The following is a 20,295-nucleotide window of genomic DNA, read 5'->3' on the forward strand; positions in this document are numbered from 1 at the left end:
AGTCCCCGCTGTAAGTAGCTAGCCTCATCACGAGTAAACCTCCAGTGACGGGTAAAAAGAAGAGTAACGCCCGTAGGCTAAAGGTACAGACCAAAAGAAAGGTCAAGTGTTCGCAACACTATCTTTCAAAATGAGAATAAGCTGGCCCATCGGCCTAAAACAAGACCTCCTAAGTCCAACCAACTCTCTGTGATTCTCGTAAAGAAACCACACAAAAAGCTATAGGTGGGAAACTACCCTGTCCCCAAAGAAACAAATGATGTTCAGAGCTAAGACTCTACTCCTACTCTAATCCCATTTCAAGGAGCTCACACCAGCACTAAAACCTACATGCTAGTATGATCGTCGTCCGAATTCGAAATTCAGAACGACCTAGTCTATGTACACACTCCGTCCTCCTCTCGCGACCGCGATGCGCTCCGGTTTCGGCATCTCAAATCTAGTTCCCCCCGAAGGGTGAACCATCGTGAATCAGTCCGTCATAGACATCTGACAAAGGGCGTTTGTCCGCCAAAGCACACACAGAAGACGCGAGGGTCAACTCCAAAGAATTATATAAATAATACCACCAATAGATATAGATAAGAGAATAGCCACTTAGGCTTATAGCTAGGGATGACATCCTAGGGTTGTATATTTCACAATGAATATAAACGCACTAATAACAGATAGCATGTATCAAATAGGATTAACAATTATCAATCGCACTCAACAACTAAGTCAGTATGCATGTTGCATGAAATGCAAATGACGGTTAACCCAGTTAACCAAATGCATTCCGGAAACGGATGGACATCAACGGATCAATCCTAGCACCAGCAACGGTGGGACCATTTCCGCCCGCGTGCCTCTTACACCACACAAAGGTAGCCAGATCTGCTACTAAGAGTCACCTAACAGCGCTCTTACGCGGAAATCCGGGTCTTATGACCATTTTGGAATCCACCGAGGTCCGGTATCACGCCGTGTATTAACCTCCTATGTATGCATGAGTGCAATGTGATTAGCCAAACAACGTCTCCGACCTCACTCGACACGTCGCCACGTGTTCTAGCTAACTTAATGTCTCTATAAAGAATACCCTAAGGTAAAAGTCGATTTCTGCGACAAAATACAATAATCATAAAATGAGTGCAACCACTCACGATAACTCTTCGAGTCATCAATGCTCTCACGAAGTCTCACGCTTCAGTGGAGTCTCACACATTCACAAAGTCTCACGCTTCAGTGAAGTTTTATGCTTTCACGGGGTCTCACGCCCCAGTGAATTTACACACTTGCACGAAGTCTCACGCTTCAGTGAAGTTCCATGCTATTCACGAGGTCTCACGCCTCAGTGAAGATCCATGCTTTCCACAAGGTCTCACGCCTCAGTGGAGTATCCCGCATTCACAAGGTCTCACGCCTCAGTGAAGCTTCATGCTGTTCACGAGGTCTCACGCCTCAGTGAAGATCCATGCTTTCCACAAGGTCTCACGCCTCAGTGGAGTATGACGCATTCACAAGGTCTCACGCCTCAGTGAAGCTTCATGCTGTTCACGAGGTCTCACGCCTCAGTGAAGATCCATGCTTTCCACAAGGTCTCACGCCTCAGTGGAGTATCACGCATTCACAAGGTCTCACGCCTCAGTGAAGCTTCTCGGCTCATCCCTTGGATGGCTAAACAAACTACTCCCAGAGCGAATGAGTATCAACATACTCAGAACTCACAATCTTTCTCAACCCTTGGATCCGACGACACTTCTCGCTTTCCACAACTAAGATTCAACCCTCAACTTGCACTCGAGATTGTTATCATTATTTAAAGGTTTAGAGGTTGTTTAATGTCTTATGAATTTTCCTTATAAAATAATATCCTTTTAGTCTTATCGCAAATCTTATGAGTCTTCAACATCCACCAAAATCCCAATTAACTCCCCGAGAATGTCTCGATCCATCATAACCATAACAAGTCCCGTCAAACTTTCTCAAACTCTCAAAATAAAATCGGCATGACTTGCCTGTTATTCTCACTCCTCAGTACCACAGATATATGTGAAATAATATAGTTAAATAAGCATAAACAACATATTCCAACACATCCTAAATTAACCATTTAGCACATAACATGTGAATCATTTAGCACACAATATCAAGGCATCATGAAATCAACAAGCTCGGCCGTAGCCTCAGAAATCATTTCATACATTTAGCAATTAAGTGCATAACACATAAATCAAGTCGAATTCGTCGACACCTAAAACATTATCTAGTAATTCAGAGAGTAGCCCTCACCTTAGCCAATTTCCAGGGTTCTCTTCAAACGCTCCTTCACAATCAGCTCCTCAATCTTTCCTTCACAATCTCCCCCCTCGAATCCACAAAGTTCCTTGTTCTTCGGGAAATTCCTCAACGAACCTTTAGAGTAAAACCACATAATTCTATCAAAATCTATCGAAAACTAAGCTATCAATACTTATTAAGGTTACTCGAAGTAATCTATACTCTAAGGTACGATAATCTAGCGCGAAAAGACAAGTTTTTGGAAAAGGAAATTTCCTCCTCCCCCTTTAATAGGTTCGGCCACTTTAGGTAATTAGGAGACTCGATTTTTCTTCGATCAAACTTGGTTCCTATACTATCATTAGCCGTAACTAAGGGTATTCTGAACTCGGAAAAATTATCGGATCAAAAACTGTCGCAGGGGTATTTTGGTCATGATTTTTAACTTAGGATTTTCAAAACTGAAATCCCAAAAATAAAATTTTGCAGGGACGTCACCAACGACGTTTATGACAACTAATCCTACTAGCACTAAGCTAAGGCGATAGTTTTCAGCCTAAAGGATGAAGCTTTACACCAAAAACTCCAAAAATGGGTATTTTAGGTTCAGATTGATTCCGGCGGAATTCCGGCGACATAACGGAAAATCTAACCCGGCAGAAGTGATCTTGGGCGCATGAGGAAGAGGTTTAGAATCAGAAATGAAAGATTCAGGATAGTTTTGCAAAAACCCATAAACTATCCACTCAGAAAACTCTACAGAAAAGCTATGGAAAAAGCTTTCGGAGGTAAGGATTAGCGACTATACCTCGAAGCCTTGAAGTAGCAACTGTCGGATCAACGATCAAGCAAGAAATCAAGAAAATCTTCTTCTCCTCCTCTCCTCTTGGCCGCGGCTTGTGTGTGTGTGTTTGTGAGGTTTTGTCTCAAGCTTCAACATATATATATAGGGAATGAAATGGAAGATATTTAGCAAGGATCGGATAAGTATGAATAGATATTTATCAAGATTGGATAGGTATGAATAGATATTTATCAAGATTGGATAAGTATGAACAGATATTTTGAGAAGATATTTTGTAAACCGGTACAGATTTGTTTAGATATCGGAGGATTTTGCTCATAGAGTTAAGATAAAAATATGAGAGCGATTTCCGATTCTTCCTACTGATTCCAACGTATTTTAGACACGATATTCTCCCCGCTGAATCTTCTAATTCTTCAAAGAAATATCGGTATGATTTTTGGTTTTCGAGGCTTGTTTTTAATGCTATATATTGAGGTTGGCAAAACGCGGGAAAATGAAAGTTTCGCGAATCTGATTTTTCCGGCTTCATTCTCCATGAATTCTAAGATAGGTTTTGGCGACATAATACCAAAACTCAACAGAGGTCTCCTTGTATTTTAAGTGACTAATGCAAAGTCGGTGTAAAAACTATTTTACCCGATAAGTTACTTTTTGCATCGTATGTCGGAATAGAAAACTTCCTTCTGAAGAAAGATTGAAAACATCAAGAGAAATGGGTGTACGCGTGTGGAATCTTCATTTGAAGCTCCGAATAGAAAAAGTCTTCATCGTCGGTTGATTCTAGGGTTTTGAAATACCAGGGATTCGGTTTCGGCAAACTTCCGATGATTGGAATCGGACGTTCGTAGATCCTAGAGTTTCGCCTCGAAACGATTTTGATATATGGAAAAAGAGAAGTTCTAACATTTCTCTGAAGATTTTTGGAAGAAATTCCTACAGTGTTCCAAGGGTGGAACATAGTCTTATTTCCTAAGGTTCTTGTCCTAGGTTTTAAAACGAATATTAGTCGTGCTATAACTTAAATCGACTTCGATACAATCCTTTGACTTTTCCTGAAATTTCTCCTTCACAAATTTATTCCATTCGATAAACTCTTGTTCAGGTTTTCCCTTCACGATACGTCAAACCTAATCGTAAATGGAAATCTCTTCCACTTATTCTAAGCTTAAAAACTTGGGTCTTACAATGTCAATATGTTTTGACTTGGTCGAGCTCCTATTATTGTTGGAAAATAAGACGGCTGATTTATTGTCACAGTATAACTTAAGCGGTCTTTCAATTCCTTCCACAATTCGCAGCTCAGTGACAAGATTCCTCAGCCAAATCCCCTGGTTAGATGCCTCAAAACATGCTACAAATTCTGCTGCCATGGTGGATGAAGCTATGAGAGTTAGCTTGGCACTACGCCAAGAACCTGCACCACCAGCCAACATGTAGATATAGCCTGAAGTGGATCTCTTACTATCTTGGCATCCAGCAAAATCAGAGTCAGAATATCCAATGATCTCCAATTGGTCTGACCTCCTATATGTGAGCATATAATCTTTTGTTCTCTGTAAATATCTCATAACCCTTTTGGCTGCTTTCCAATGATCCATTCCTGGATTGCTCAAATATCTGCCTAACATCCCAACTATGAACGCTATATCTGGACGCGTACAAACTTGGGCATACATAAGACTCCTTGCAGCTGATGCATAAGGAATCTTTTGCATCTCCTGAATTTCTAAGTTTCCTTTTGGGCATTGATTGAGACTAAATTTGTCTCCCTTAGCAACTGGGGTATCCCCTGATGTACAATTCTGCATGCCAAACCTTTTAAGTACTTTTTCGATATATCTCCTTTGTGACAATCCCAGAATACCCCGAGATCGGTCTCGGTGTATCTGAATTTCTAATACAAAGGAAGCGTCACCAAGATCTTTCATTTCAAATTTTCTTGATAGAAATCTCTTGGTTCCGTGCAACATGCCTATATCATTAGTGGCAAGCAGTATGTCATCAACATACAGAACCAGGAAAATATATTTGCTCCCACTGTATTTGTGATACACACAATCTTCAACAACATTCACCTCAAAACCGAATGAGAAAATTACTTCATGAAATTTGTGGTACCACTGACGATATGCCTGCTTTAGTCCATAAATGGATTTTGTCAATTTGCAAACCGTATTCTTTGGGTCTCCTGACACAAAGTTTTCTGGTTGCACCATATAGATCGTCTCATCAATGTTTCCATTGAGAAACGCTGTCTTGACATCCATTTGATGGAGTTCCAAATCATAATGTGCAACAAGAGCCATGATTGTCCTAAAAGAGTCTTTCGATGAAACCGGAGAGAAAGTATCTTTAAAGTCAATCCCTTCCTTTTGAGTATAACCCTTAGCCACAAGACGAGCCTTATACCTCTCCACATTACCATTAGAATCCCGCTTGGCTTAAATATCCATTTGCAACCAATGGGTTTCACACCGTCCGGTAATGGGACAAGTTCCCAAACCTTATTGTCTTCCATGGACTTATACTCTTCCTTCATTGCTTCAATCCACTTTTCAAAGTTGGAATCCTGCATGGCTTGCTGGAAGTTGATTGGATCACCTTCCATCATACCATTATTTTCCTCATGTTCTTGGAGAAAGACTATGTAATCATCTGGAATAGCATTTCTCTTTTCTCTAGTGGATCTCCGCAAAGGTATTGGTTCTTGTAACACTTGTTCTTGAGGATCTTGATTTTGTTCTTCATGAACCACCATATCATCTTGAGTAGGAGGAGATTCAACAACAATGTCTTGTAGAGGTTCCATACTTGCTTCATCAGAAGCAACTGTGTGAATCAGTTTTGGAATTGTTACCGACTCTTCCTCTAAAGCGAAGTCCCTAATCTTGTTCTCCCCTCCAAACTCAATTTCCTCAAAGAACATGGTTGTTCCCGTCTCAAAAATTGTCTTTAATTTGGGATCATAAAATTTATAGCCCCTGGATCTTTCAGAATAACCCATAAAGTAGCTGCTCACTGTTCGGGATTCCAATTTCTTTTCATTTGGCCTATAAGGCCTTGCCTCAGCTGGACATCCCCATACATGAAAATGTTTCAAACTAGGCTTTCGCCCAGTCCAAAGCTCATAAGGTGTTTTGGCAGCTGCTTTAGTTGGCACTCTATTTAGAATGTAAGCTGCGGTCTTTAGTGCCTCTCCCCAGAGTGACTCTGGCAAAGTAGAATGACAAATCATACTCCTTATCATATCCTTAAGAGTCCGGTTTCGTCTTTCAGCCACACCATTCATGCTAGGTGACCCTGGCATGGTGTACTGTGGGACGATTCCACATTCCTCTAGGTGTTTGGCAAAAGGCCCTGGACGTTGTTCACCTGAACCATCATATCTACCGTAATATTCACCACCACGGTCAGATTTGATACTCTTAATTCTTTTGTTGAGTTGGTTCTCAACTTCAGCCTTAAATGATTTGAACACATCCAATGATTGAGACTTTTCATGTATAAGAAATAAGTATGCATATCTCGAATAATCATCTATGAATGATATAAAATATTGTTGACCATTCCAAGAAGGTGTTGGAAATGGTCCACAAATATCCGTATGTATCAATTCCAAGACGCCTGTAGCTCTATACGCACCAAATTTCTTTGTTTTGGTCTGTTTACCTTTAACGCATTCAACACAAACATCAAAGTTTGTGAAGTCAATGGAATCCAAAATTCCATCTGACACTAGCCGCTCAACTCTATTTTTAGAGATGTGACCTAGGCGCTTGTGTCATAATGCTCCTGAATTGTTATTATCAATTTTACGCTTAGTACCACGTGATTCCACATTCAGGGATTCACTATAGGTGACTACAGTGCTCAGCAAATACAGATTATCATATCCAATAAGTGAACCGGTTCCAACAATATTTGAATTAAAAGACAACTCGGCTTTACTGTTTCCAAATGAACATGAATAACCTGATTTGTCCAAATTAGAAACTGAAATTAAATTCTGTCTAAATAACGGTACCACAAAAGTGTCTTTCAAATCCAAATAAAATCCAGTACACAATAATAATCTAAAATGCCCTATAGCTTCCACCTCCATCGTCTTGCCATCTCCAACATAGATGTATCTTTCAACATCATTTGGCTTCCGGTAGCTTAGGCAACCCTGCATTGAAACACTGATGTTAGTAGTTGCACCAGAGTCTAACCACCAAGTGTTTCTAGGTACTGAAGCTAAATTGACCTTAGAACAGACCAAAGCAAAAAATGTACCTTTCCTTGCACGCCAAGCGTGATATTTAGTACATTTCTTTTTCATATGCCCAGACACATTGCAAAAGTAACAGGTATCATCCTCTTTCTGTTTCTTTTGTGCTGGAGCATCAACAACTTCATTCTTGGGCTCAACGGTTTTCTTTCTTTTGGCCTTGTCTTTAGAGGTGCTAACAAAATGAGCACTTTCTTTCCTTTCTTGCTTCAACCTTTCCTCTTCTTGCACACAAAATCAAATGAGCTCGTTAAGTGACCATTTCTCCTTTTGACAGTTATAAGATATCTTAAACTGACTGAATTGTGCAGGAAGAGAAAGCAATACTAAATGAATGAGCAAGTCATCCGACAGCTCAAGCTTTAGCGCCTTAAGTTTTGAAGCAATATTTGACATGCCCATAATGTATTCCCTTATATTTCCTTTGCCCTGATATTTCATGGAAATCAAGTTCTGAAGAAGAGTACTTGTTTCCGCCTTATCGCTTTTTGCAAAGCGCTTTTCAATTTCAGCAAGGAAATCTTTGGCACCTTTTATCTCTTCCGAGATAGTACCCCTAAAGACCTCAGGAATGCCGCGCTTAATGATCATAAGACTCATGCGATTGGAGTGATCCCACTTCTCATAATCTTTTCTCTGTTTAGAGGTACTAGATTCCGTAGGAGAATCGGGTTTCTCCACCCTTAGTGCAAGGTCTAGATCCATGCAGCCAAAAACAATTTCCATGTTCTCTTTCCAGTCCTTAAAATTTGTTCCATCAAGGACCGGAACCGAATTCAGATTAGCAGATATCAAACCAATAGTTGCTGAAAATAGAACAAAAACAAATGCTATAAGTATACTCACATTAAGAAAAATTGAATCATTAATATGTCCAAAAATGGCATAACCCATCTCAAGATACCTAGTGCACCATCAATATCATGTCTTTTGACAGTAATACTAATTGCTAGTGGTACTCTTGTTGTAATGATCAAACATTGATAATAAATCATGTCAAATAACAAACCCTTCTTTGGATTGATTTATCATTCACATGTAAACCCTTAAAATTATCACATGTTTATCATCACAGGTGTGTATGAAATCCGGCCAAGCGTTAACTTTTCCTTTGGGGTCCATTAATACTCGCATGGCTAAACACACACACAAACTTTTAACATTTCTTATGAGTAATCTCCATAAAAAGAGGTCACTTTTGTGACTTTCTTATTTTAATGGACTCATTTAAAATATTAAACAATTGTATAAAAAATACAAACCATAGCCAAAATTTGAACGCACACTAACAATTTTCCATATACCCATAGCCGAATTATCAACGAAACAGAAGCATGGTTCACAATTATATAATCTCTTTTAACATGTCAGATTCAAAATCTTACATATATGAAAAAGTGAATTCATGATTCACGTGAACCCATGAACCCAGAAAACATAAATTGATTCACAATCAATATATCCATATTGCAAACAAGAAACGAAATTGAATTCTCATATGCATTCATTCAACAGTTTCGTCTTTTATATATATATATGAAACGTGAATATCAAAAACAGCAAATATACAATTTTTTTTTTTGAAGAAAACACAAATACTCAAAGTATTTGTAAGACCCAAGTTTTTAAGCTTAGAATAAGTGGAAGAGATTTCCATTTACGATTAGGCTTGATGTATCGCGAAGGAAAAACCTGAACAAGAGTTTATCGGATGAAATAAATTTATGAAGGAGAAAGTTCAGGAAAATTCTAAGGATTGTATCAAAATCGATAAAAGGTATAGCACGATCAATTCGCTTAAACCTAGGACAAGAACCTTAGGAAAAGACTAAGTTCCACCCTTGGAACACTATAGGAATAATTCCAAAAATCTTCAAGAGGAATATAAGACTTTCTCTTATTCCTTTTTATAACAATCGTTTCAAGGCGAAACTCTAGGATGTACGAACGTCCGATTCCAATCCTCGGAAGTTTGCCGAAACTAAAACCCTGATAGTTCAAGAACCCTAGAATCAACCGACAATGAAGACTTTTTCTATTCGGAGCTTCAAATGAAGATTCTACACGCGTACACCCATTTCTCTTGATGATCTCAATCTTTCTTTAGAAGGAAGTTTTCTCTTCCGACATTCAATGCAAAAAGTAACTTATCGGGTAAAATAGTTTTACACCGACTTTGCATTAGTCACTTAAAATACAAGGAAACCTCTTTTGAGTTTTGGAATTATGTCGCCAAAACCTATCTTAGAATTCACGGAGAATGAAGCCGGAAAAATCGGAATCGCGAAACTTTCATTTTCCCGCGTTTTTCCAACCTCTATATATAGCCAAGAAATGAGAAAAAAATCACAAAAACTCACCCATTTTCTTCCAAGAGGCCGCGAGTTTGCTAGAGGAGGGAGAAGAGAAGATTTTCTTCATTTCTTGCTTGATCGTTGATTCGACAGTTGCTGCTTGAAGGTATCGAGGTATTGTCGCTAATCCTTACCTCTGATCGTCTTTTCCATAGCTTTTCTCTATGTCTTTCTGTGCTCATAGTTTTGAGGCTTTTGCAAAACTATCCTGATAACTTCATTTTTCTATCTAAACATCTTCCCTACGTGCCCAAGAGCATGTTTAGCGAATAATACTGCGCCGATTCTCGAAAAACTACCGTCGAGTTTCAATTCTGCTTAAAATACCCATTTTGGGGCAAAGCTTCGTCCTTTGGGCTGAAAACTATCGCCTTAGCTTAGTGCTAGTAGGATTAGTTGTCATAAACGTCGTTGGTGACGTCCCCATCCAATTTGCTTTTTGAAATTTTAGTTTTGAAATTCTGAGCTAAAAATATTGACCAAAATACCCCTGCGACAGTTTTTTATCCGATAATTTTTCCGAGTTTAGAATACCCTTAGTTACGACTAATAATAACCTAGGAACCAAGTTTGATCGAAGAAAAATCGGCGCACCTAATTACCAATAGTGGTCGAGAGCTATAGAGGAGGAGGAGGAAAATTTCTTTTTCAAAAACTTGTCCTTTCGCGCTAGATTATCGTACCTCGGAGTATGTACTACTTCGCGTAGCCTTAGTGAGTATTGATTACTGAGTTTCTGATAGTTTTTGATGGAATTCTGTGGTTTTACTCTAAAGGTGCTTTTGAGGATTTTCCTGAAGAGCAAGGCATTGATTGTGAAGGAACGCTAGACGGGAACCCTGGAGAATCTACAGGTGAGGGCTACTCACTGAATCCTTAGTTAATGCTAAGGTGTCGAGGCTTTCGACTTGATTTACTGTTTATGCACTTGTTTGTGTTTGACTAGAAAAATGTTTTCTGAGGCTTCGGCTAACAATGTAGATGATTCATCTACTGACTGTTTTTGAGATTGAATTACATGGTACGTGCTAAGTGGGTAATCTAGGATGTGTGATGCATGCTTATATGCTAAGTGCCTTGTGATTTTTCTAGGATGTGTTGATATATGACATGTTTGTTGACTGTGTTGATTTAACTATGCTTCCACTCATATCTATGGTACTGAGGAGTGAGAATAGCGGGCAGGTCATGCCGATTTTATTTTGAGATTTTGGGGAAAGTTTGATAGGACGAATGAGATTCGGGCCTTGTTATGGTTATAGTGGATCGAGACATTCTCGGGGAGTTAATTGGGATTATGGGATGTTGAAAACTCATAAGATTTGCGATAAGACTAAACGGAAATTATTTTATATGGAAAATTCATAAGACATTAAACAACCTCTAAATCTTCAAATAATGATAACAAACTCGAAAGGAAGCTTAGGATTCAAATCTTAGTTTTGGAAAACAAGAAGTGTCGTCGGATCCAAGTGTTGAGAAAATCTGTAAGTTCTGAGTATGTTGATACTCCTTCGCTCTTTGAGCAGTTTGTTTAGCCATCCAAGGGATGAGCCGAGAAGCTTCACTGAGGCGTGAGACCTTGTGAATGCGTGATACTTCACTGAGGCGGGAGACCTTGTGAAAAGCATGGATCTTCACTGAGGCGTGAGACCTCGTGGATAGCATGGAACTTCACTGAAGCGTGAGACTTCGTGCAAGTGTGTAAATTCACTGAGGCGTGAGACCTCGTGAAAGCATAAAACTTCACTGGAGCGTGAGACTTCGTGATTGCATAAGACTTCACTGAAGCGTGAGACTTCGTGAAGCATTGATGACTTGAAGAGTTATCGTGAGTGATTGCACTCATTTTACGATTAATTGTATTTTGTCGCAGAATCGACTTTTACCTTAGGGTATGCTTTTAGAGACAATAAGTTAGCTAGAACACGTGGCGACGTTTCGAGTGAGGTCGGAGACGTTGTTTGGCTAATCACTTTGCATTCATGCACACATTTTGAGGTATTAACACGAGACGAACTTCGGACCTCGGTGGATTCCAAAATGGTCATAAGACCCGGATTTCTTCTTAAGAGCGCTATTAGGCGACTCTTAGTAGCAGACCGAAATGGCAGGCCTTTGGGTTTTATGATGATCTGGCTACCTTTGTGTGGTGTAAGAGGCACGCGAGCGGAAATGGTCCCACCGTTGTTGGTGCTAGGATTGACTCGTTGATGTCCATCCGTTTCTGGAATGCATATTGGTTAACTGGGTTAACCGGCATCTGCATTTCATGCAACATGCATACTGACTTAGTTGCTGAGTGTGATTGATAATTGTTAATCCTATTTGATGCAAGCTATTTGTTATTACTGTCGTTACATTCATTATGGAATATACAACCCTAGGATGCTATCTCTAGCTATAAGCCTAAGTGGCTAATCTCTTATCTGTATCTATTGGAAGTACTATTTACATAATTCTTTGGATTTGACCCTCGCGTCTTCTGTGTGTGCTTTGGCGGACTATGTCCTTTGTCAGATGTCCATGGCGGACTGATTCACGATGGTTCACCCTTCGGGGGGAACTAGGGTTGAGATGCTGGAACAGGAGCGCATCGCGGTTGCGAGAGGAGGACGGATGGTGTACATAGACTTGGTTGTTCTGGATTCAGATTCGGACGACGATCATGCTAGCATGTAGGTTTTAGTGCTGGTGTGAGCTCCTCGAGATAGGATTAGTGTAGGGGTAGAGCCTTAGCTCTGACCGTCATTGTTTTCTTTGGGAACAGGGTAGTTTCCCGCCTATAGCTTTTTGTGTGGTTTCTCTACGGGAATCACAGAGAGTTGGTTGGGCTAGGAGGTCTTCTTTTAGGCCGTTTGGGCTGACTTATTCTCATTTTTTAGGGACAGTGTTGCGGACACTTAACCTTTACTTTTGATCTGTACATTTTGCCTACGGGCGTAACTTTCTACTACTTTCCGTCACTGGAGGTTACTCGTGACGAGGTTTGCTACTTACAGCGGGGGCTGTATTTATATTATATATTAGTTCTGTTATCTTTCGCATTTGCGTTTTATTTATTTCAATCTTGTTTATATTATCGACGAAAAAAAAAATATTCACGTTTTTCCGCTTAAACTTTCTTTTTGGTTACTAAAGTGACGCCACCGAAATCGGGGTGTTACAGTATTGATAACCACGCATGTTGCATGAATCTGAATGTTAAATTGCACATATAATTCATAGTCATTCAACGAAACTGAATCGAGTACATGAAATCCGAAGAACCGAAACTTATAAATTATTCAAAAACCCAATAAACTAGAAATTGAAACCCTAATATCAAAAAATTACCAAAATCAAATCAAGTATGTAACCGAAACAGAAAAAAGAAATCCATGATTTCTAATTTATAAAACAAGCCGAAACAGAAAACATGAATTAAGAACCTAAAATTGGAACCCTAATCTCAAAAATTACCAAAATCATACATGAATCAGGCATGGGTGGCTCTGATACCACTTGTAGGTTTCTTACAAATAAGGATTTGTTCCTAACCACATGCTTTTCTACCCATATAGAAAATAGGAGCATAATCCTAAAGCACACTTGATTAACCCATACCCGAAAAACATGATGAAGATCTAGAGCGGAAGCGTACCTGAATGAGCCATGGGAATCGCTGAAGGATCTGGGGTTGTGATCTTCCAATTGTAGATCACCCTTAGGGTTTCCTGATGTTCTCCTCTGATGGGGATGAGGAGAAACTTTTTACGTTGTTACATTGTGTCTACAATTGGGGACCATAACCCTATAAGTAACTGCATCAGTTACAATTATGTTTTCAATATTTCTAATTTGGCCCCTCATCAAATTAGAATATTGCCTTATGGTATCTGCACAATACATTTTCATAACACATATGCCCTTCGCCATAAGATCAATATTAAATAGACCACTTTAGTTTTGGATAATTAAATAATTACCCTAACACAATTAAAAGTTACATTTGTGACCCAAAATTCTAACATCTAGTACTAGTGTACGTACACAAAACCATTCTTAGTTGAACATGCGTCTTAACTTCAGAACGACCACTAACTTTAGTACTTATGACACCACTAACTAGTTTCAGCTTTAGGCTTTTTATCGTTTCTCTAGCTAGAGCCAAGTATATAAATTAAGGCCCAGTTTGGAAGAGCTTATTTGAGCTTATCTGACAGCATAAGCTCTTATGCCAGTGTTTGGGAGAGCTTATGCAAACAGCTTATGGTCTGTCATAAGCTATTTTCAGCTTATTTTCATAAGCTACTCAGGATAGCTTATGAAAAACAGCTTATGCTTATACACAGCTTATTTTTAATTTATTTCAATAAATTTTTAAAAATAGCTTATAAATAAACGCTTATGTCATAAGCGCTTATGACCATAAGCGCTTAATTAAGCTGTTTATCCAAACGGGACCTAAATATTCAATGAAGTTTTAGTCACCGGTGAGCTATTCGGTACATGTACAAACTCACTCATGTGACCTATCACCTATGTATGAGTGTCGAGTAATGTTATTTACCCACCTCTCTTTTGAGGTGGAAGAGGTGGAGTGATGAGAGAGATAAGAAAAAAAGGAAAAATAAGAGAGAGAAAGTATGAGATGTGATAGATGGTAAGATGAGAGAGATAGAAACAAAAAGAGGTGAAAATAAAGTGTTTTAAAAATGAGGTGTGTATATATCATTGGTGCCTATGTATTGTAAGGTATATCAGACCAAAGTTCAAAAAAGGAAAAAGAATTATATCAAAAAATAAAAAACAAGAAAACTTTTGAGGGTAATATCAACAGTACATATAGTATTCCTTTTATTGGATACGCAAGACTAGTTTAGCCCGGTCACAATAGGACGTTGATCTGTAGTCTATTCTAAGTACGTTGAGCCATGTCCTCCGAGTTTAATTTAGGGGCCCTCTCCTCTTTTGGGCTGTCCTATCAATACATTAAGAGTTTTGACAAAAATAAAAAGGTTTAATCCTCAAATTAGTTTTTGTTTTTGTCTCGCCGTCTGATTTAAGTCACTCACCGGAAAAATTTGTGCAAAAGGTCCCCATCAATGCAAAACGTATGGAGTCAGTCCTCGTCAGAGCTCTGGCAAGCTTGCTGAATGGCAAATGAATGCTGATTTGGCTTTATCTTAATTAATTTTAAATGATACATATTTAAGTAAATTAAAACTATTAATTAAAAAATCCTTAATTTCGAATTTCAGAATTATTAATCCTAAATAAACAAAAAAAATCATGAGGATAATCAATATTCTTCCCTTCATGATCTCCAACGACCCAGAAAAAAATCTTCATCAACCAACACTCTCTTACCCAGTAACCTTTCTGAATCTCACCCCAAACCCAACTTCTTCATGTCTCCAAACCAAACTCCAGGAACAAACTCATAAACCCCATCCGTAGCCAATGAGCCGAAAGCAAGAACCTCAAATCATAATTTCTCTTGATGAAAAGAATATTGAATTGAACCCTCATAAAAATGAATCAAAATTGAAACCAGATGTGAAACCAAATCTGAATACCAAAAGAACACATTTACAGAACTGAAATCAAAACCATAATTCATTCCAAAGCCAAATTTCATTTCAAAACCATATCTAAATATCAAAAAAAACTTTACAGAACTCAATCTGACCCAGAAATGGGAAAATGTGTGGACTGAGCGAGACCCTAGGGTCCCTCGCCCAGGAGCGCCAGCTCAGGGCGACGAACGAACCAAGGACTTGAGCCTCCACCCAGAGGCCCAACCGGCCCATTAGGAAGAGTTAAAGGCGCCAGGCCCAACTCCACATCTATAAATAGGCGATGAATACCAATTGTAAAGGATTCTTAGCTCATTTGAGAAATAACAATATTGAAATTCAGTTACTTTCTCTCTCTAAAGCGGTTACGCTCTCATTCCCTCTAGGAATCTCACATCACGATCCTTACACTCTAGGTACTATACCTCATCTCTATGTTCTTGGATAGAACATTTGGCGCCGTTTGTGGGGAACGGTAGATTTCGATTCCCGGACTACGTGGATTGTGATTTGGTTGAGAGAAGTTCGATTTTTCGTGCAATTCCTTTTTGGTTTTTTGGATTTTCGGTTCAAATTCTTGATTCTCTAGTGGCACTTGATGGAAGTACAACGTCGACGAAGTAAGAGAAGGATGAAACACATGCGTGATTCGCGCCGCGCGTATGGAAGGCGGCAAGGTTAAGAAGCAGAGTCCTCAGTCTCCTTGATGGAACCTTCAGGAGAAGGACTGCCCTCATCTCAGCCGGCGGACGCTGGCAAGGATTGGAGATGGCTGATTCGTGATGTCAATAGTCGCCTGCAGCAGCAGGACTCGGAAGTCCGAAGGGCGAATGAAGCGGCAGAGCCTTGGACACTGCAGAGGACAAGCTATTGGAAATCCTTAAGGGAAGGGAGGAATCCGTCTCCAAAAGGAAAGCTGGCGTGCTTGGACAAATTGCACGAAGCAGAAAATCACCGGGAACCACGAGCGGCGCGAATGAGCGGCAAACCGGGAGGTGAATGGTGTGCTTATCAGCAGGCCACGGGCCACAGCACGGAGGAATGCCGCACGTTGCAGCGCAAGGTGAGAAAGATGATAGCGGCAGGAAAACCTGTTAGGACACAGGGTGGTAATGCTTTGACACCTAAGAGAATAAACACGATTGCTGGAGGGTTTGGAGGAGGAGGAGTCACTAATGCAGCCAGAAAGTGCCATGCCAAGGTGGTGAACGCAGTCACGGAGGTCCCTTTTGGTTTTTTACATCCAGACATTACTTTCTCATCCAATGACTTCTTTGGAGTAAAGCCGCATCTGGACGATCCGATTGTAATCCTCCTTCGCGTTAACCAACTCAATGTACAACGAGTAATTTTGGACCAAAGGAGTTCAACGGACATTATTTACGGCGAAGCATTTAATCGGCTTGGTTTGAATGAGGAAGACCTCACTCCTTATGCAGGGACTCTGGTGGGATTTGCAGGCGAGCAAGTATGGGTGAGATGCGTCCTTGACCTGGACACCACATTTGGCGAGCGTGAGAATGCTAAGACGCTGAAGGTGAGATACTTAATCCTAGGAGCGGAGGGATCTTACAACATGATAATTGGAATAAACACTTTGAACCGACTATGCACCGTGATCTCGACGACACATTTGGCGGTTAAATATCCTTTGCCAAATGGACGAATTGGGAGAGTTGTTGTGGACCCGAAAATTGCGAGGGAGTGCTATTGCAAGGCCTAGATCGATACGGGAAATGGAACGCCTCGGTGGACAACGATGCAACGAAGTCGAGGTGCCGGAAGAGAATCTAGATCCAAGGGGCGAAGGGCGAGTCAACAGGCCCAGACCAATCGAGGAAACCAAGGAGCTGAAATTTGGCGTGAAAGTGCTCAAAATAGGGACCAGGCTGACTGAGGTCCAAGAGTAGAGATTATCAAAGCTGTTGGGCGAGAATTTGGATCTTTTTGCTTGGAGTCATAAGGACATTCTTGGAATAGATCCGGACTTCATTTGCCACAGGCTGGCGCTGAATCTCGGAATCAAACCAGTGACTCAGACACGTCGATGAATGGGCGATGAAAAGGAGAAAGCAATCCAACAAGAGGTAAACAAATTACTGGCGGCGGACTTTATCCGGGAAATTAAGTATCCTACCTGGCTGGCGAATGTGGTGATGGTAAAAAAGGCGAATGGGAAATGGCGAATGTGTGTGGGCTACACAGACCTGAATAAGGCATGTCCAAAGGATTCTTACCCATTACCAAGCATAGACAAGTTAGTGGATGGGGCGTCCGGAAATGAGTTGTTGAGTCTGATTGATGCATATTCGGGATATCACCAAATCAAGATACACCGGTCGGATGAAGATAAAACAACCTTTATGACCGTCAGGGTAAACTACTGTTATCAGACCATGCCTTTTTTACTGAAGAATGCGGGGGCGACGTATCACCGGTTGATGGATAGGGTATTTGAGGACCAAGTGGGAAGGAACATGGAGGTCTACGTTGATGATATGATCGTAAAGTCAGTTTTAGGATCAAGTCATCACGAGGATCTAACAGAAGCTTTTGGCAGGCACCGAAAGCACAACATGAGGCTCAATCCGGAGAAGTGTTCTTTTGGTATACAGGGCGGGAAGTTCCTAGGCTTCATGATTATGTCGAGAGGAATTGAGATCAACCCAGATAAGTGTAAGGCGATCCAGAAAATGAAAAGCCCAAGTAGCGTGAAGGAGGTGCAGCGCCTGACGGGGCGAATTGCAGCCCTATCCAGGTTTCTCCCTCATTCGGGCGACAAATCGGCTCCATTCTTCAAATGCCTCAAGAAGAACGCGGTGTTCGAATGGAGTTCGGAATGTGAAGAAGCCTTTAACCACCTTAAAGAAATGTTGTCCACACCGCCCGTTCTATCGAAGCCTGTCCAGGGTCTTGCTTTGCATTTGTATTTTTCCGTCAGCGATCATACGATCAGCTCAGTAATCCTCCAGAAGGTAGATGGAGAAAAAAAAATAATTTACTTTGTAAGACATACACTCCAAGGGGCGGAAATCAGGTATCAGAAGATAGAGAAGGCGACGCTCCCCGTCCTCGTTATCGCCAGGCGCTTAAGACCTTATTTTCAAAGCTTTCAGGTAAAATAAGGAGTGATCTTCCTCTGAGACAGGTGTTGCAGAAGCCGGATTTGTCAGGAAGACTCGTCGCGTGGTCGGTTGAGTTATCAGAATACGGTTTGCAATATGACAAAAGGGGGAAGGTCGGTGCGCAGACTTTAGCTGATTTTGTGATGGAGTTAACGCCCAAAGACGGTCAGAAGGTGAGCACGCAGTGGACGTTGTTTGTTGATGGGTCATCGAACGACAACGGAAGTGGAGCAGGGGTCACGCTACAAGGACCTGGAGAGTTAGTACTAGAGCAGTCCCTCAGATTCCAGTTTAAAGCCAACAATAATGAGGCAGAGTATGAGGCTCTGATCGCAGTTTGAAGCTAGCAATTGAGGTGCAAATCGATAGTTTACTGGTTAAAACAGACTCGCTGTTAGTAGCAAACCAAGTAAACGGGGAATTCCAGGTGAAGGAACCAGCCTTGATAAAATATCTGGAGCCCGTACGGCTATTGATGGGTCGATTGGAATAGGTCGTAGTTGAGTTCGTGCCAAGGGCGCATAATCAAAGGGCGGACGCCCTAGCAAAATTGGCAAGCACTCGGAAGCCTGGAAATAATCGAAGTGTGATCCAAGAGACGCTCGGCAATAATAGCATAGAAGGAGAGTTGGTGGCCTCAGTTGACCGCCAAGAAACTTTGATGGACCCCATCGTAGACATCTTGGCGGGAGAACCAAGTGAGGTAGTGAAGTACTCAAAGGAACAAAGGAGAGAGGCGGGGCACTACACATTACTAGATGGGATACTCTTTCGACGAGGATTTAGTTCGCCCCTCCTGAGGTGTCTTCCACCTGGGAAATATGAGGCTGTTATAGCAGAGGTTCACAGGGGGGGTTTGCGCTAGTCACATCGGAGGAAGGTCTTTGGCAAGCAAAGTCCTCAGGGCGGGTTTTTATTGGCCCACAATAAGAAAAGACTGTGCAGAGTTCGTGAAGAAATACGAAAAGTGTCAAGTATTTGCAGACTTGCCCAGGGCCACGCCGGAACAATGGGCCACGATTAGCTCCCCATGGCCCTTCGCCATGTGGGGAGTTGACCTCGTCGGGCCTTTCCCCACCGCCAGGTTACAAATGAAGTTTATCCTCGTCACGGTAGATTACTTCACCAAATGGGTGGAAGCCGAGCCCCTCACCAGCATCACTGCGGCCAAGATCGTAAGTTTTTACTGGAAAAGAATCATATGCCGATTTGGGGTACCAAGGGCGATCATTTCAGATAATGGGACGCAGTTTGCAAGTAACCAAACAAGAGAATTCTGCGAAGATATGGGTATTCAGAGAAGGTTATCTTCAGTGGTACATCCTCAGACTAACGGGCAAGCAGAGTCGACGAATAAGGTAATCCTGCAGGGATTGAAGCGCCGGCTCTCGGAGGCGAAGGGAGCTTGGTTGGATGAACTTCCGGTTGTAATCTGGTCCTACAAGACAACGCAACACTCAACCACTAGGGAAACTCCATTTAGGATGGCCTATGGGGCGGACGCTATGTTGCCTGTAGAAATAGACAACAGTTCTTGGCGAACAGCGCCGCGGTTTGAGGGCGAGCATTCTTCCAACATGGTCGTGGAGTTAGATTTGTTGTCAATACACACGATGAGGCTCGCATCAGAGAGGCTGCGATGAAGCAGCGAGTTGCGGCGAAGTATGACTCAAAAGTGCGACCGAGGGCGATGCAAGAGGGGGACCTGGTGCTAAAGAAACGAACCGGGAGCACTAGAAATAAGATGAGTCTAATCTGGGAAGGCCCCTACAGGATTTTGAAGGCCTTAGGGAAGGGGGCTTATCACCTGGAGAGCTTAGACGGAAGGCGAGTGCCCCGTTCCTGGAACGCGGCGAGCCTGAAATATTATTACTGCTAAAGGATTGACAGGGAGCTGGTTTCGGCGCAAGGATGA

General features: G+C 41.3%; 1 protein-coding gene and 1 long non-coding RNA gene across 2 annotated transcripts; both read right to left on the reverse strand.

Annotated features, from left to right (window-relative positions):
* Window positions 1–6,940: 6,940 nt before the first annotated feature.
* Window positions 6,941–7,456, reverse strand: LOC130731848 (uncharacterized). Its single transcript, XR_009016848.1, has 2 exons — window positions 7,346–7,456; window positions 6,941–7,238 (listed from the first exon to the last, which is right to left on the reverse strand). It is a non-coding gene; the product is annotated as an uncharacterized LOC130731848 (long non-coding RNA).
* Window positions 7,457–7,577: 121 nt separating this feature from the next.
* LOC130736268 (uncharacterized) lies at window positions 7,578–8,234 on the reverse strand. Its single transcript, XM_057588111.1, has one exon. It carries the CDS (start codon window positions 8,232–8,234, stop codon window positions 7,578–7,580), a length of 657 nt encoding a protein of 218 aa, XP_057444094.1.
* Between the last annotated feature and the right edge of the window lie 12,061 nt (window positions 8,235–20,295).

Source organism: Lotus japonicus, chromosome 1, assembly GCF_012489685.1.
Source record: "Lotus japonicus ecotype B-129 chromosome 1, LjGifu_v1.2".
Classification (NCBI taxonomy): domain Eukaryota; kingdom Viridiplantae; phylum Streptophyta; class Magnoliopsida; order Fabales; family Fabaceae; genus Lotus; species Lotus japonicus.

Bases quoted from the DNA above. Each gene is read 5' to 3' on its own strand.
- LOC130736268 (XM_057588111.1), bottom strand. From the start codon at position 8,234: ATGGGTTATGCCATTTTTGGACATATTAATGATTCAATTTTTCTTAAT.